The 16,448-nt window shown below is 54.8% G+C and overlaps 1 protein-coding gene across 2 annotated transcripts; it reads left to right on the top strand.

Annotated features, from left to right (window-relative positions):
* Positions 1-716: 716 nt before the first annotated feature.
* On the top strand, positions 717-16,202 carry SENP3 (SUMO specific peptidase 3). Of its 2 annotated transcripts, none has more exons than XM_053265514.1 (11): positions 717-965; positions 3,041-4,020; positions 4,359-4,661; positions 6,138-6,249; positions 8,122-8,269; positions 9,230-9,277; positions 10,057-10,134; positions 10,530-10,667; positions 11,514-11,597; positions 13,548-13,598; positions 15,452-16,202. In XM_053265514.1, the coding sequence occupies exons 2-11, from the start codon at positions 3,054-3,056 to the stop codon at positions 15,560-15,562; spliced, it is 2,040 nt and encodes a 679-aa protein (XP_053121489.1). In that variant the 5' UTR covers positions 717-965; positions 3,041-3,053; the 3' UTR covers positions 15,563-16,202. The 2 variants fall into 2 exon arrangements, with proteins under 2 accessions (XP_053121489.1, XP_053121488.1); XM_053265513.1 differs by lacking the exon at positions 717-965 and adding an exon at positions 1,165-1,292.
* Positions 16,203-16,448: the final 246 nt, after the last annotated feature.

Here is a 16,448-nt window from a genome sequence, read left to right as displayed (position 1 = left end):
GGGGGGCAGCCCTGGCTGCAAGAAGGGCTTTGCTGGGGCAGCTCGCCAGTCCAACCTCGGATTTGGTGGTCCCCATCAGCAGGCACCCTGACAGTGCTGGGGGAATTCACAAGGGGGACATGATTGAGGGGGCAGCAGCGGCCCTCCTGGGCTGGGGCGGGGTGGTGGCTTAAGCTGCAGGCAGGGGTTCGCCTATTCCTCCTGGAGGCCCCAGTTCTCCGGGCTAGCTGAAGTTAAAGCTCCTCGGGCCTGGGCGCAAAGCAGCAGGTGAATGACCCCGGGGCTGTTGAGAGCTGCCTCTGAGGAGGGTTGCAGCAGTTTGCAACGTCTGAGCAGAAGATCAGGCAGGGCTGCTCCGGCGAAGCCCTGGCGCCGCGAGGGCTTCTGGGAAAGGGGCCTGCAGTGCGGGCCATCGGAGGCCTCTTTCCCAGAAGCCCTCGCGGGCGGCTCGGGAGCTTAGCCGGAGAGGCCCAAGAAGAGCCCACCGACTTGCTGCGGCCGGTGACGCCAGGACGTACGCTCCCGGGGAAGGCGTGCTGACGCCACCGCGCGCGGCTCGGCCTTTGGTTGCCGCTGGAAGGAAGGCAGGCGGCGGTTAGAACCATAGAGACAAAGGAGAGAGGGAGCACGCGCGCGACGCAGGCGGAAGCCGACCCGCGTGCCACCCAGGCCCGTCCTTCCAAAGGGAGGGTGCCTCCGGGTCTTGCGTCGTGACGTCAGGCGCCGGCTGAGGCGACGCGGCGTTTCCTCTTCATCCCTCCTCTCAGCTCGCCCCGCCCCTCTTCTCAGACGCCGGTTGATGACGCCTTTGGGCGGCGCCGGCGGCCGCGGCGGCTCCTGAGGGAAGGAGGCGGCGGCGGCGGCGGCGCTGGGAGCCGAAGCGAGAGGCTTCCCCTTCCCCTCTCTCCCCCTCCCCCTCTCCTCCTCCCTGCGTCCCCCCGCGCTCGGCCTCGCTGCAGGATACGGTGAGGCGACCCCTCCCTCGGCGTCCGCGGCCGCCCTCGCCAACCCCCCCACCGCCGGGGGGCCCTTCGCTCCCCCCTTACCTCCCGGCATCCCCTGCGGCCGGGCCCTCAGGCACTCCTGGCCACGCCCCCTCGACCCCCGCCCCACCCTGCCTGTGGCCGGCCTCCCCCTCTTCCCCCCGCCAGCCACGCCCCTTCCCCGGAGGGCGTCCCGAGGGGGCTGCTTCCCCCGCCCTCCGCAGAGACCCTCTTCCGCCCCGGCCGCAAGCGCGTGCGCACACATAGGCCCCTTTGCCTAGCTTAGGGCAGGAGGAGGAGGTCCCCCGGGTGAGCACCCCCCACCCAGCTGGGTCGGGCCTCACGGCGGTCCCCTGGCCTGTGGCCCTGGCGCAGAGGGTGCTGGGCTCGAGAGCCCGGCCCCTGCCGCCCTTCCTAGCATCGTGGCTGCAAAAGGAGCTTGGGGGGCTGGGCTGGGGGTGGGGGTCTCTCTTGGCCGGAGGCCTTGGGGCACCGTTCCTCCCGGGCATAGGCAGGACTGGCCCAGGCAGGCAGACTGACAGTATGGGGCAACTGAGTAGGTGGAAGCCAGCAACATCAGTGCAGTAGGGCCGAGTTGGGAAACCCCTGCCGGTTAAACAGACTCTGGCACAGCCTGGCATCTTGCAGCTTCATGTGTGAATGCTGGTGGAGAGTCTTCGGTTCCCTCTTCTAACAGTGTCCTGACAGGCTTTCCTTGCACAATTATTTGATCTCTTTTGCTTCTCCCTCCACCTATCTGAACCCTCTGCTGAGAATCTGTGCAGTGGAGAAAGCTTTGAGCATGGCTCTGGAAATGGGTTGAGATCCCACTCTGTGTTCCCTTTAACAGGGATTCCTAGATGATGTTGACTACAACTCCCAGAATCCCTAGCTGCAGTGGCTTTTTCTTGGGGGTTATAGGAGTTGTAGTCAACATCTGGGAACATCTGGGAATCCCTGTTAGAGGGAACACTGATCCCACCCCTCCTATGAAGTTCCTGAAAGGCCTCCAAGCAAGGCTTGTTCTCTCAGCCTTGGTTCTCCCTTTGGCAAAGCAGTCACTCTCTTGTTATGATGGGATGGATGTGGTTACAAGTTGGTGTGTGGTGCTTTGGGCCTTGTAGAAAATATATCTGACACTCAGTGTTGCCCTTAGATTTTCCCACTTAAACGTGTGCCCTTCCACCACCACCCCTTTTGTAGCTGTGCAAGGGAATAATGAGGTAGTGGTCCTGTTGTCTAGCTGGGCTGGGTTTGGTGTCTTTGGTCTAACACGTCTCCAGGGTTTCCTGTTAGCTCATGTGTGCTTAGGAAACTGAATTAGATTTTCCAATTCTGGTCCAGGTGTTCTCTCAGCAGTCTCCCTGTCCTGCAACAGAGTGTTCTGCAGCTTAGCACCACACCCATGCTAAGAAAGCTGTGCAGGTATCCTGAGCAGTTGAGCCAGGTGGTAGGAGAATGCCAGATATTTCCACAGAGGACATTCTGTGTGCCTAGTTTAAAAGCAAAGAGCCTAGGGTTGAGCGTGTGAAAAGGAAGCCCTCTGCCTCCACTTGACGTGCAAATGCAGGACCAGGCCAGCCTCCTGTCTAGACTCAGAACACTATCAATGGTCCTGCCAGGACTCTCGCTGTCTGTTCAAGCTGAGGGGGAAAGGCCCCGGAGGCAAAAGGGCTTGTTCCAGAAAAGAGCCTGTGTTCATTCCCATGTTGGTATCATGTATACACAGAAGGTAGCCTTGGATGTGTAATTCAGCATCCAAAGTAGATTGGAGTTTGTGGCTTTCTTCCAAAGCAGCTTCTCCCTCTCACGGCTGCAAAGGTATACTTGCAAGCGCTGGGCAAAATAGGTGGTGAAATCCTGGAGGTCTTGCACCCATTTGGGGTTGGTTTTTCCGTGTGTTCTGCCCGGCTCCCTTTCCCTCCGCATAACTGCCATATTACTCAAAAGAAGTTACTCTTTCCCTATGGACTGCTATTGCTGCTTTCTAAAGGGGAAGGTTCCTCCTCTTGAATCCCTTGTGGCCCAAACACCATTTTTCTCTCTCTCCTCCGCAGGCACATTGGAACCATGAAGGAAACTGTTCAAGACAAGAAGTATTGGGGGACATCCCCTGCACTCCATGACCCCATGGGGCACCAGGACAAGCTGTGCCGGTCTTCTCAGGAATGGGGCGAGCCAGAGTGCAAGCACGGCGGCTGTCTCGAGGGAACCCGGCACCTGGCTTACACTAAAGAGCAGCCTTCGGGCTTCGACCCTCTGTCCTCCAGCAGTGGTGAAGATGAGGAAGATGAGGGGAAGTGGGATCTCCCTTGCATGTCCAGTTGGGGAGTGGCAGGGGGCAGGTCTGATCCAACGCGGAACAAAGCCAACAGGGGGAAGGTGGCCAGGAGCGGGGGGCGAGCTTGGCACTTTGAGGTCGGGGCCAGTTCTAATCCCAGAGGGCGCCCACAGCTGCTGGGGACCTCCAGGCGGCGCTGTTTCCGCCGTCGCCGTGCCCTGCGGGCCTTCCGCATGCTTCTGTATTCCAAGAGTTCTTCCCTGTCCTTTCATTGGAAGTTGTGGGGCAAGATGGCCTCCAAGGGGCGCCGGCGGGGATCAGCAAAGCGAGCCCGATCGTCCCTCTCTCTTTCCCCCGGCTCTCAGCCCGATGATGATCACCTTCCCCTCTACAAGAAAAGCTGCCCCCTTGGGGAGGAGGACTGTCAGGGTGAGGCCAAGCGGAGGCCCCACCCCACCCATTTCAAGCCCCGCCCCTCTGATCCCCTGGACTATGAATTGGATGGGGCCTTCCCCCACTCCTCCTCCTTGCCTCAGACCTCCCGTCTCAGTTTGCTGGGGGCCCTGATGGATGATGACACTTCCCCCTACCCTCAGTATGTGGAGCTAGAGAGGGTCAGCTTTGACAGAGACCCTGGCGCGATGGAGATGGATGAGGAAGCTGCTGCCATGCTGAAGTACCCTGCGGGGGTTGGCCAGGCCTCCCCCAGGTCTAGGCGGATCGGAGAGGCCGAGCACAGCCTGGACGGGGATGGAGGTACGTTTCGAAGCATGTTACTGCCAGTGCCCCTTGAATCCATCGCAGTGTTCCTGATGCTGACACAAAAGTAGGGCTGCCATTGCAATGAAGATCTCTTCTTGAATGAGCTGTTTGGCTTTTAACTAGTGCATGTGTCCATTTATGTTGGGTCGCAAGAGATGGTGTTGCATCATGGTGAAGAGTGCTAGCTGAACAGTCCTGAATTTGAATCTAGGTGGCCCAAGGCAAGCCACTCCCAGCTTGGTTCCCAGTATGTCTGATGGGGATGTCACTGCTCTGTTTTAGGAGGTTGTAGTAAGGCCTTCAACACTCCCTCGATCTCTTGCCCCTTGTAGGCCCCCTGGATGCTCTTCCCAACGGCTTTGCCTCCCTCACTCCTGACGGCGATCTCCGCTCCCTCCCCGGAGTCACGGACGCCACCATCCTCATCAGCAATGTCCGTAGCATTGGAGGCCACGCGGCTGAGGAGCTTTTCCACGGCTCCCGAGACAAGGACAGGCCTCTGGATCCTTCCGGATTCCAACTTGAAGCAGGGAGCCAGCAGGTGGAGTTGCCCACTGAGGGCAGCCAGGAGAGGCCTGGAGAGAAAGTGGCACAACACAGCCCACTGAGGGAAGAACACATTACCTTTGTGCACAGTAAGGCGTGTGTGTGTGTGTGTGTGTGTGTGTGTGTGTGTGTGTGTGTGTGAGAGAGAGAGAGAGAGAGAGAGAGAGAGATGGAAGGGTGGGTGATTTTTTTGCGGTGGGGTGAGTGGGTGTTGATCTGGAACCATGGCTTGAAGTTAGCACAAACTGTGGTTCTGCACATTGAGACATTCTCTGGATAAACCGCAGTCAGGGCCATTGCTCCACCTCCATGGAAACACAAGTGAAATTACAAGACGGGGTCCTGAGCAGATGGAGGCAGAAGCAGGCAAGCAGCTCTAAACCAGAGTATGCCTGTTGTGCTTCTGGAAGTTCAAACCATATTGTGGTTCTTAATTATGGTTACCACAAGCCGTGGTTTTGTGTTATGTCTGAATTAGGGGGGCTACGTGCCCAAGACTAGCCTGGACAATCCAGCTGTCTGGCGCCAATATTTAAAAGCCCCATAGTCTTTCTGTGGCCCCAGTGCTGCCAGCTGGCTAGGTTGACTCTCTCTACATGACTCCGTAACCCCTTTTCCCTCCTTTTTGTGATCATCTCTAGAGTTTGCGAGGGTCTACCAAAGGCTGCAGTAAGGAAGCGTAGAAGGAGAAAAAGGCATGCTCCAGGTCCACCTAGAGTTAAATGACAGTCATTTTTATAAGGGAACACTGAAGACATGCTTCTTTCATTTCTCACCTATGCTTGTGTTGCTCCACATGTATATTATTGAGGTGAAATGCTCTTAACTGCCTCCTGTGCAGAGAACGCTGTAGGGGGAAATGCGCAAAGCAGCTGCCAAGCTCCATTGTCGAGCACTCTTTCCAATCCTGGTTCGAAAAAGTCGGGCTTCAGAATTTGCACCTCCCCCTTTTGACAGCTGTGTCCAGGAATTCTCTCGAACAAAGGAAGCAGCCCTAGCCTGAACCCAGCCAGAGTTCCAGAAAACAAATTAGGATCAACCAGGGGTAGGGATGTGCCCGGAACCATTCCGGCGCTCCTTTTCTGGAGTGCCAAACCGGTTCCATCGGCTAGCGTTTGAATGCGGGGAGGGGGGTAACTTTAAGAGGCAGGGAAGGCGCTGCCTACCTGCCAGCCCTTGCCCCGTCACTCTTCCCCCACTGGCACTCTCTCCAAAAGCGAGCACTCAGGACTGCAGCGTTCCTCCCTGCGCCCTGTTCTGCATCGCCATGCAGATAGTTACCAGTTCCACCCCCGCCCTCCCAGGAGTGCACAGAACTGGTTCCGTACACATCCCTAACCAGGGGCTGCCCCAACAGGCCCTCCTGTTCCTTCAGCCTGGCTTCTCTCTGGCTCCCTGGTAGGCCCCAGAGCTCAGGGCCTCCTTTGCTTAGTTTTAGCCCTCCAGGTGCACTGTGTGTCTTCAGGCCATTCTTTGGGCGACCTGATCTGGGCCCTCGTTCTTTCGAAGCCCTCCCAAGGAGATCTGCTTCAGCTTCAGCTTTCTTCTCCTGCCCTTCCTGCCAGATATCTTGGATGAATTCCTGCAGATGTACGGCAGCCTCATTCCCATCAGCACAGATGAGGTGGTGGAAAAGCTGGAGGACATCTTCCAGGAGGAATTTTCAACCCCTCAGAGGTAGGACTCTTTACTCTCCCACCCCAGCCATGCTTGGGTCAATCAGACCAGAAGCCCTTCTCCAGCCCAGTGCTCTGCCTCTAGGCATGGCTAGCCTGCTGCTCCTTGGGAAGCCTGAGAGTGGAGCATCCTGGGTTGTCTGGGAGCTGGAGCTGAGTGGGAGGGACCAGAGCAGGGCTAAGCAGCCGTGGCTCTCCAGCTGTTGTTGAACTACCACTCCCATCATCCTCAGCCACAAATTACGATGGGAGTGGTAGTTGAACAGCAGCTGGAGAGCCAAGCTTGCCTACTTCTGGACTAGAGCCTGGAGCGGAGGAGCAGAGCACGGCCTGATTTCCTGGGAGCTCTGGAAGACCCTGCTAACTAGCCGTGTTGTCTTGGCCAGCTGGGACTTAGGTTTGCTTATTGGCAAGCTCCTTTCAGTGCAGGAAATGAATGCCATGCTGCAAAGAGGTTTCATTTGTGCCAGACTAATAGGTCATGTGTCAGGGTGGGATGATGAGTAGGAAATGCCAACCTGCTGAGGTGCCTGGTTTGTCTTTTCAAGTCAGGGCTGTTTGCCAATTCCCCTGGGACAGTGTCATTAATGACTGACTTTCCAGACTCGCCATCTTTTCCCTTACTTCTCTTGGTTCAACCTGTATCCCGCTGTGTTCTGTGGGCTCAGAGTGGCTTACAGCATTTAAATATGAGAGCATTTATGGTGGTCTCCTTACAGCATACGTGTGAGTGGACCATTGCTGAGGAAGCACAGTCATACGGGGCGGGGGGGGGGGGACACATTGCCCTCTCTTCCCCACTTGGGGTGGGCTTCCCAGAGGCACCCGATTGGCTGCTGCGTGAGGCAGGATGGTGGACGAGATGGGCCTTGGCCTGATCAAGCAGGGATTTAAAAAATGTGCTTATTTGTTTTGTGCTTATTTGTGGTGTTTTCCGAGAGCCCTGAGAGGCTCCGGGGAGGTGTGGAACCTCTCCACTCCAAAGGGAATATGCCTCCAAATGCTAGATGCTGGGGACGAGCAATGGCCAAGGGCTACCCATTGCTTTACTGCCAGCTTTGGCTCTTTCCAAGGACTTCCGTTGGGATCAGACCACTGGATTTGGTGGGCCTGATACAGTGTTGTGCATTTTCCAAATAACCATGCATTGGGATACATCGATGCCCTACATAGACTGTGGTTTGATTTAGCATGTTTGACAGAATTCTTACACTAACAAACTAGCTAACTGGCTAGCGAGCTCACTACCTCACCTAACTTCTGTGTGCTCCATATATAGCTCAAAAATCTTTTCTAATAGCTACATGTATTTGAACAGAAATTTCATCAGCAACAAATGCAATAAAGCACATTAAATTGAAAGCTTTATGTGGAAATTGTTCTTATTGGAATAAATTTAAAGTAGTAAAAACAAGCATTCACTACAAGCACTTCCAGCCTTCCTGTCTCAACAAAAGCAATGAAGCATCGTGTGTTTGCTGGAAGTGAGACCACAATGAATCACAGATTTGAGTTTTGTTTTGACTTCTTGTCTTAGAAAGAATTGGAATTTTAGTTTTGGTTTTTATTTTGCTTACTGCCAAGTCAATTCACAACTTGACATTTGGTTTGAATTATGTGTATTTGCTTGTGTGTATGTGCTCTCTTACTTCCTAGAGAGATTCATCTGAAAAGGGTTAATTGGTGTCCATTCATTATGTTGCACTGAGAAATAAAATTTGTCCTTTTAGAAACTGAAAAGTTTCCACAGGACAAATAGCACTGGAAATTTCCATCTCACATTATTGGTCTGATATAGCAAGGCTATTTTCTGAGTGTGGCTTGATGTTCAGTAACAAGTGGTGTTCTCTCTCACTCTCCCCGAATCTCCCAGGAAAAGCTTGGTGCACCAGCTGATCCAGTCTTACCAGCGCCTGCCTGGCAACGCCATGGTCCGGGCTTTCCGGGTCACCTACAAGCGCCATGTTGTCACCATGGATGACCTGCAGACGCTCTATGGGCCTAATTGGCTCAATGACCAGGTATGGTGGGGAGGGACAGAGAGCCCAAAGCATGGTGGAAGGAAGGCTTAGGCAGCGGGTGTCTGGGGATACGGGCTGATTGGAGTGGGGGAGGGTCTTAGTAGAGGTGCCTAACTGTGCAGTGTGGGTGGCGATTGGATATTGAGAGCTGGTGCAGCAGAGTGGCAAGAAGGCAGAGTCACAAACGGTGACATTCTTATGAAATTCCATACTTCAGTGTTGCCCTCGCAATGAACTCGTTCACTGGCGCTGTGGAAGCCTCGCTCACTTTCAGTCCTTGCTGCTGTGTAACAGGAGGAGGATCGTCCTAGCCTGCCTTACAGGCTGGTGGTTAAGAGTCAGAAGGGGAATGGATGGGAAGTTCCCTCCCTGGCAGCATCTCCAAGTTAGGGCTGAGAGAGATTCCTGCCTGCAACCTTGGAGAAGCCGCTGCCAGTCTGTGTAGACAGTACTGAGCTAGATGGACCAAGGGTCTGACTCAGTATATGGCAGTTTCCTATGTTCCTATGCTTTAAAAATATCTAGATGCTGCATATCCTCAGTGGGACAGGGAGCACAACTGATGAAGTTCAGGAAGGAGGAACATAGGAAGCGGCCATATACTGTACTGAGTCAGGCCCTTGGTCCATCTAGCTCAGAATTGTCTACATAGACTGGCAGCGGCCTCTCCAGGATGTTGCAGGCAGTAGTCTCTCTCAGGCCTATCTTGGAGATGCTGCCAGGGAGGGAACTTGGAACCTCAGATACTCTTCCCAAAGCGGCTCCATCCACATCTCACAGTGCTCACACATTTAAGTCTCCCATTCATATGCAACCAGGGTGGACCCTGCTTAGCTGGGGGACAATTCATGCTTGCTACCACAAGACCAGCTCTTGTGGGAGTTCCTCTTGTGGTTGCATTGAGAAGAGCACACTTGGGGATGCTTAACCCAGCCTCCTCTGTTTTCGTTGTCTGGACAGGTAATGAACATGTACGGGGACCTCGTCATGGACACAGTGCCAGACAAGGTGAGTTTCTGAAGCCATATTTTCTGCTTGAGGAGGTGGGTTGGGGGTACAGAGATCCTTGAGATGGAGTTGCTCGTCTAGGCTGTGAATGGACAGATTTCCCCCTCTCTCTTGCCTCATGCCCAGTTGCTTTGTGAGAGAGGACCGTGGTCTTAGCAAGGGCTTGGTGAGTGCTTGCATCTTCCCTTAAGGAAAAGGGCCTGGTTCTTGTCTGGGGTGAGGGCACATCCTTCAGCTAGCTCAGGGTCCCCAACCTTGGGCCCCCGGATGTTGCTAGACCACAACTCCCATCATCCCCAGCCACTATGGTGCAAGGGAGTTGTGGTCGAGCTACATCTGGGGAACCCCTGAGCTAGTTCATTAGTTCTCAGTAGGTGGGTTCTGATACACAACTGGGCCGTGGCCCCTTCTTGGGTGGATCAGACTTGTGTGACCACCATCTTTCTATTTTTATTTTTGCTGTGTGTTTCATGTGTTTGAGAGCAGAAGGGAAAACAGGGATGGGCAGAAAGATTTCTTAAAAATGATGGGTTCACACTGCAGGTTGAGTTTAAAAGTAGGGCTGGCTGAAGTGACTGTCATTCTGAGAGTCTGCCACTTGGTGGTGCTCATGGAACTGTCATGACCTAGTTCTTGCAGCTAGAAACCTAGCTGGCCAGTTCAGCTTGGCATGAGAAATGGAGCCCCCTCCCTGACTTGGCTGCCACTCCCCTTGCCTCCAACCCCAGTTCCTCAACTTTCCTTGACTGAGTAGAAATTGCTCGTTTTTCTTCTGCCAGGTCCATTTCTTCAATAGTTTTTTCTATGATAAGCTACGAACCAAGGGGTACGAGGGAGTCAAACGCTGGACCAAAAATGTGAGTTATGGCTCAAAATGCATGCCCTCTGGCACTTTGTGGGGAGGGGGCAGTAGAGGGTGTGGATGGTGGACCTCTGTAGGGGATTGCCGTGGAGAGGCTTGACTCTTGAAATGCTGGGCCTCTGCATGGTTAGTCACACCCTAGCAGATCTTAAGCATGATTCCTGAATGCACAATATATTGCTGCTGTGTGTCCATGGCAGGGCACTCTGCATATGTGCAGGGCTGCTCTTGATTGCATCATGTCCCGCACCTGAACCACAGCATTGAAACTGGGCCCAGGCCTAAGTCTCAGTTGTACAGGATGGGGCATTGGATCAGTGGGGATGGAAGCGACGACTGGGGTCTTTAGTAAGAGGCAGCTGAGCCTGTCTGGTTCCCCTGCCCCCACAGGTGGACATCTTTAACAAGGAGCTTCTTCTCATCCCGATTCACCTGGAGGTTCACTGGTCTCTGATCTGTGTGGAAGTGAAGAAGAAGAAAATCACATACCTGGACTCCCAACGCACGCTAAACCGGCGGTGCCCCAAGGTGAGAGAGGCAGTGTGGGGAGGACGTGGGCAGAGAACCAAGCCCACCTCTCAGCTGGTTTAAAAGTAGCTTCGCCATTGTGGCTGCCATCAGAAAACCAAGGGATCTTGAGAGAAGGCTGTGAGAGGTTTTCTCTGGCCTCCACAGAGCCCTTGAGTTCCTGGGATTCCTTGACGGAAGAGACCATGACGGTGAGCCTAGGGCTGAAAACTGGCTTGCACCTTTCGTGCAGGTGCATCTGAATGGAAGAAGGTGCACGAAGGGCTTTGTGAAAGCCGTAGAGAGTCTAGCTGTCCAGTAAAACTAGAATGCTGCCACTTTCCATGGTGGCAAATTGCATGGTCACGCAAATGGCCTCTGCACATGCGCGGAGGTAACTAAAATGGCCTCCACGCATGCACAGAGGCCAGAAATGGGCTGGAAAGGCCCAAACTGGGGCACTGCTGGCCCTGGCTACTCTGGGGGAGGCTGGTGGGGTTGTGGGGGAAGCTGCCACCCCACCCCAGTGGCCGCTGCTGATAGTACTATTAAATGTCTCCCCTCCCACCCCCTCAGGCTTAGGGAAGCCCCCCTGCCCCTTTACTGGCAAAGTGGGATCCTCAATGGATTCCCTCTTACCAGTAGAGCTTTGAACTGGGTCCAGTTTGACCCCGCACCTGTCGAGCTGAGCCATTTTGACATCGAGCCCGGCTCTAATTGAGCCAGCTCGCCTGCTCCTAGCCAAGAGTGGTGCCCTAGGGCGCAAGCGTGTTGACTAGCGGCACAACAGCGCCTCTAGTGGACGGGAGTGGGAATTGGACTCTTGTGCCATATTATATGTCTCTCCCTTTCCTCCCTTCCCCCCAGCACATCTGCAGATACCTTGAGGCTGAAGCAGACAAAAAGAACCGTCCAGACTTCAGAGATGGGTGGAAAGGGGTTTTCCAGATGGTGAGTGTCCCTCCTCACTGGCTTGAAGGGATGGGGGTGGGGAAGAGCAGGGAGAACACAGGGGCCTGTGGGTCTCTCCTGGCCTGGGCAGCAAGAGGAGCCCTCGCAGGTGAGGTCTGCTGTGAAGGAAATGGGGGTGGGTTTGTCTCCTTTGCTAAGCAGAGTCCCTTGGCTTGCATTTGGGTTACATGTGAGCACTGTCTGTCCGGAGCTATTCCCCTTAGGGGACAGGATCATAGCTCAGTGGAAGAGCCCCTGCTTGCCTTCAGGTGGCCTTGGGTTCAATCCCTGCCAACATCTCCAGGTAGGGCTGGGAGAGACGCCTGCCTGCAACCTTGGAGAGCTGCTGCCAGTCACTGTAGATCGCCCTGAGCTAGAAGGGCCAAGGGTCGGGCTCAGTAGAAGGTGGCTTCCTCCGGGCTGCTGTGGCCTGAGTGTTCTTTGAGTTCCCAACAGGCCAGGTCTGAACAGCGGCTTGCATCTGCCCACTTCATCCTGGGATAACCCCTGTCAGGGCACCGAGGGGCCATGCAGAGTGGTCTGTCGCTGAAGGGCTGCTTCTCCCCACCTCTCCTGAAACATCATGGTTTCAGAGGCGGGGACCCGCAGGCTGGCGAGTTCAGGGCCGACGGGAGGCTCCAGAGCTCAGTGGCTGAGCATCTGCTCTGCATGCAGAAGGCTCCACGTTGACTCCTCAGAAGCAGCATCTCCCCTTCGGGGGCAGGTGGAAGAGCCTTGCCTGAGAAGCTGGGCTGGACTGGCCAGAGGTCCGACTGGGTAGGAGGCGGCTCCCTCGGTCATCTCCCAGCCCATACTGGGCAGGGGGGTTGGCAGCCAGCAGCCTGTAGAAGGTGTCTGTGGGACCTCCTGAAGCAGGGAGGAAGGCGGAGGGGGAGAGAAGGCCCTTGCCTGCCTTGCTTCACTCTGGAAGGGGGCGGGGCTCCTCCCCTTCCACCCTCCAAGATGACCACATGCCTTCCTGCTGCTGGTTGAGTCCACGTTGGCTGGATCCCTTGCTCCTGCCTCTCCCCATCAGCAGAAAAGGGGAGCCCAGTTATGGGGCGAGCCAGCGTTTGTAGGGAGCCAGTCTGGCCAGCCACACTCCACTCTGTCCTCGGAGAGCTCCAGCCAAGTTGGAGGCCTGTGCAGGGCAGGTGGCCCAGAGCCACCTGGGGAAGACAGGCACCCTGTGGGGAAGGGCGCCTGCAGGAGAAGATGCAAGCCGGGGGCCCAAGCCATAGAGTGCAGGCAGAAGGCAGGGAAACCAAAAGGCCAGACCAGGCTGGGGAGGGAGGATTCCTCTCTGACCCCCAAATAGGGCAGTTGGTTGGACTCCGCACCAAGCTGCCCCGTGTTGTGCCCAAAGCAGCAACCCTCGGAGTTTCCAGCAGCAGGGAAGATGGCAATTATGGCTGTAGTCCTCGATTGGCACAAATGCTCAGGGCTTTAGAAACAAGTTGTTCTGGTAAGAACTAATCTGCGTGCCTTCACAATCATCTGAATTGAGAATTGCCATCTTCTCCAGTTGGCCCACTTCACACATCTGCCACCTTGGATCGGGGTGGGTGACATCATCACAAACGGCGCCTCTGAGGCGTCCCTTTGCGTCGCTCCCTACAGCTGTAGCCAGCTTGGTTCAGGCATTGCAAGGTCAATCGGGAGGGGACACTCTCTCACGCTGCCGGGTGATCTCAGAAGTTCTCTTTCCTTAAGGAAAGTAGGCGAAGACATGGGGGGCGGGGGGGCGGGGCGAAGGGTGCAAACGTGTTTGGCCCAATTGCTGCCCTTGCCCAAATGCCGGAGGGAGCAGCAGCTGGAACCTGCCAGCCAAGCAGGAGGGTCCAAGGGGTGAGGCAGGGCCACTGCTTCTCTGCGACGGCCCTGGACTGGTGGCATCGCCCCCTCCCCGGTTGCCTCTGCAGGCTGATCTTGGTTTCTTTCTCTCCTCAGAACATTGCCAGACAAAACAACGACAGTGACTGTGGCGCTTTCGTTCTGCAGGTGAGACCCAGGGGTCAGATGTGGTCCCTCCCTGCCTCCGTCACCCCAGATCAGGGCTGCACCACTGCAGACCTCCGGCTATGTTTGGGCTGCAGTTGTTCCCATCATCCTCAGCCTGTGGCCAGTAATCAGGGGTGGTGGGAGTTGTCGTCCAGCAGCTGCAGGGCTGACAGAGCTGTGCAGCCCTGTCATGGAAATCACCACCTCAGTTTCACAAGTCCTGACTGACACCCTCTGTATGCAGCCCTCCTGCAGGAGGCAGAAGCAGTTCCCCTTGTCAAAATAGTTGGCCTGGAATCTCTTAAATGCTGATAGGGGCTTCTAACAGTGCTTGAGGAGTGGGGGGGGGGCAGAGGGGAGCTCTGGGTTCCACCTGGAACCTTGTGGCTTCCCCGGCTCCACCTGAGGAGGGGCTTGAGTCGCGCTAGGCTTTGGGAGCTGGCAGGAGGAGCCTTTCCCTCTTGCCGCTTCCGCCTGCTCCAAGAGCAGCACGATGCAAGGACTAAGGAGGGGGGAAGAGGAGGTGGGCCTCCCATGGCACTGGGCAGTGGCCCTCGCTTCGTGGAGGCCTGACCCTGCCGCCCTCTTGAGTGGCACAGAGTTCCCACCTCCGATTCCTGGCTGGCCTCGCTCAATCCCATCATCACTATGTTGTGGCTTGACTTGGGAGAGAAGTGGCAGGATTCCCCCTCACTGCTCCTGGCCCAGGCAATGCTGCTAGCCATCTCTCAGCTTAGCTGCTCTCTTTGGATACTGGGCACTGTGGGTCTTGCCCATCCGCTCAGTCAAGGCACATTCAGCTGGATAAGGCAGGGGCTCCCAGAGTTGGAGAAGTGGGTTAAGGTCATCAGAACAGCCCTGCTGGATCCGGCCCCCCAAGGAAGCCCATCTAGTCCAACATCTTGTTTCACACTGTGGCCCACCAGATGCCACTGGACGCCTCCAATTCTTTTGGCTGATGTGGCTGGGAATAATAATAATAATAATTTATTATTATTATTATTATTATTATTATTATTATTATTATTATTATTATTATTATTATTATTATTATTTGATTGATTGATTGATTGATTGATTGATTGATTGATAGTTGTTAAACTCTATTTGTTAGCTGCCCCATAACAAATTGTTCTGTGGGCGGCTCACAACAGAGGATTAAAACATACAATAAAAACTTATAACCAAGAAAGGTGAAAAAAGAATACAAAATACAATACAAAGCAGCTTAAAAAACTCATTTTAAAATTAGTTAAAAGTCAGATCAAATCTGAAAAACCAAATTTGAAAAGCCTGGGGGAACAAAAAGGTGTCTAAAAGCACAAAGTGGTGAAGCCAAGCATACCTCCCTGGGGAGGCCATTCCATAAACGGGGTGCCACCACCAGGGAAGGATGGGAGTTGTAGGCTGAGAACCCCCTGACTGAAGTGGGCAGTCACCCCTCTGCCTCTGGAGAGGCTGAGTGGAAGTAGACAAGGGTAGAACTCTCTTCCTCCTACCGCACAGGGCTTCTCCAACTTGGATCTCCAGATGTAGTTGGAATTCCACTCCCATCATCCCCAGCCATGGGGGCCGAAGGACTTCACCAACAACATCTGGGGACCCATGTTGAGAGCCACCCCTGATATAGCACCATCTCTGTGTATGCCGCTTTATCAAGTTAGAAGCAGGCAGGGCCCTGCCATGCTGGGCTTACGCCTGACAGCGTGCACAGGGAGAGGGTGGGGTGAGACAGGGGGAGGATGCACATTCATTGACGTTACGGGGCTTGGGTTTAACCACAGACTGGCACGGGGATGGCTACATGAAGCTGACCTTCTGCCCCCCCCCCTCTCTCTCTCGTGTGTGCACAGTATTCCAAGTTCCTGGCTCTGGGCCTCCCCTTCACGTTCACACAGCAAGACATGCCGAAACTCCGCCGACAGATGTACAAGGAGCTGTGTCATTGCAAGCTCAGCGCGTGACGGCCTGTGCACGCTCCAGACCCCCACACACACCCCACACATTACAGACACAGGTACACACTGCTGCGGACAGACACGGATCCACCAGTTCCCCTTCCCATGGCTGGGAGCAATCTCTCCAAGTGACGGTTCCGATGCTCTCCGAGTCGGGGTGTGCAGAAGGGGACTCTTAGGTCACTGGAACACGGAGGTTTGACAAGCAGGACTCCTTCGGGGGCAAGGGTGTGTTTTTCTATCCAAGTTACCCCCTCCTTTTCCCCTTTTCCCGGTCTGTTTTGGTTTTTTTATATATTTAAGTCCAACACAGAGTGGCATTTCTCTAGGTTGGTTTTGTGGGGAGGGTGGGATTGGGGGAGGTCATATACAGATCATCCACTCCCAAACGGGGGGGATGGAGCCCTAAAATGGGGGGAGGAAGGAATCTGTAGAGGCCCCCCTACTTCTCCCCTTACTTTATTGCCCTGTTGGCTACTTGTGTTAGTGAATAATGTATGTTTTTCCCCAGGGAGGGGGGTGTTGGAAAAGGGAGGGGGCTGTGAGGGTTGGGGGGGACAAGTTTATACACTGGGGCTGAGATAATGGAAACAAGCATTTTTTATACAATGGCTACCATTGTGGGTAATAAAAAGCATTCTTTGGAGCATGTGGAGAGAGACTTCCCCTGCCCCCCTCCCTTCTGCATCGTAGCGTGTGCTGGAGTACTGCAGCCTGAGAACCGGGCTTGTTTTTTAAAAACACAGCAAGTTGCTAGTCCCTCGGACTGTGAAAGGTTCTAGTGAGCCAGTGCAGGAAAGGCTCAGCAGCTTTGTGGGTGTGGGGCAGGTCTTCTCCTTCCCATGGTATTCCAGCACTCTCCGCAGCTTGGAGTCCCTCCAGGCCAGTCATA

The sequence above is a fragment of the Hemicordylus capensis genome, chromosome 6, assembly GCF_027244095.1.
Source record: "Hemicordylus capensis ecotype Gifberg chromosome 6, rHemCap1.1.pri, whole genome shotgun sequence".
Lineage (NCBI taxonomy): Eukaryota > Metazoa > Chordata > Lepidosauria > Squamata > Cordylidae > Hemicordylus > Hemicordylus capensis.
Note: the sequence above shows the minus strand (reverse complement) of the source record. Positions and strands in the feature narration are given on the sequence as shown.

What these genes read in the sequence shown, in the direction of transcription:
- SENP3 (XM_053265514.1), top strand. Translation starts at nt 3,054, where the DNA reads ATGAAGGAAACTGTTCAAGACAAGAAGTATTGGGGGACATCCCCTGCA. An exon ending in CAGCCTGGACGGGGATGGAG is followed by an intron (nt 4,021 to 4,358) that starts GTACGTTTCGAA and finishes TGCCCCTTGTAG; the next exon opens with GCCCCCTGGATGCTCTTCCC. An exon ending in TGGACACAGTGCCAGACAAG is followed by an intron (nt 9,278 to 10,056) that starts GTGAGTTTCTGA and finishes TTCTTCTGCCAG; the next exon opens with GTCCATTTCTTCAATAGTTT.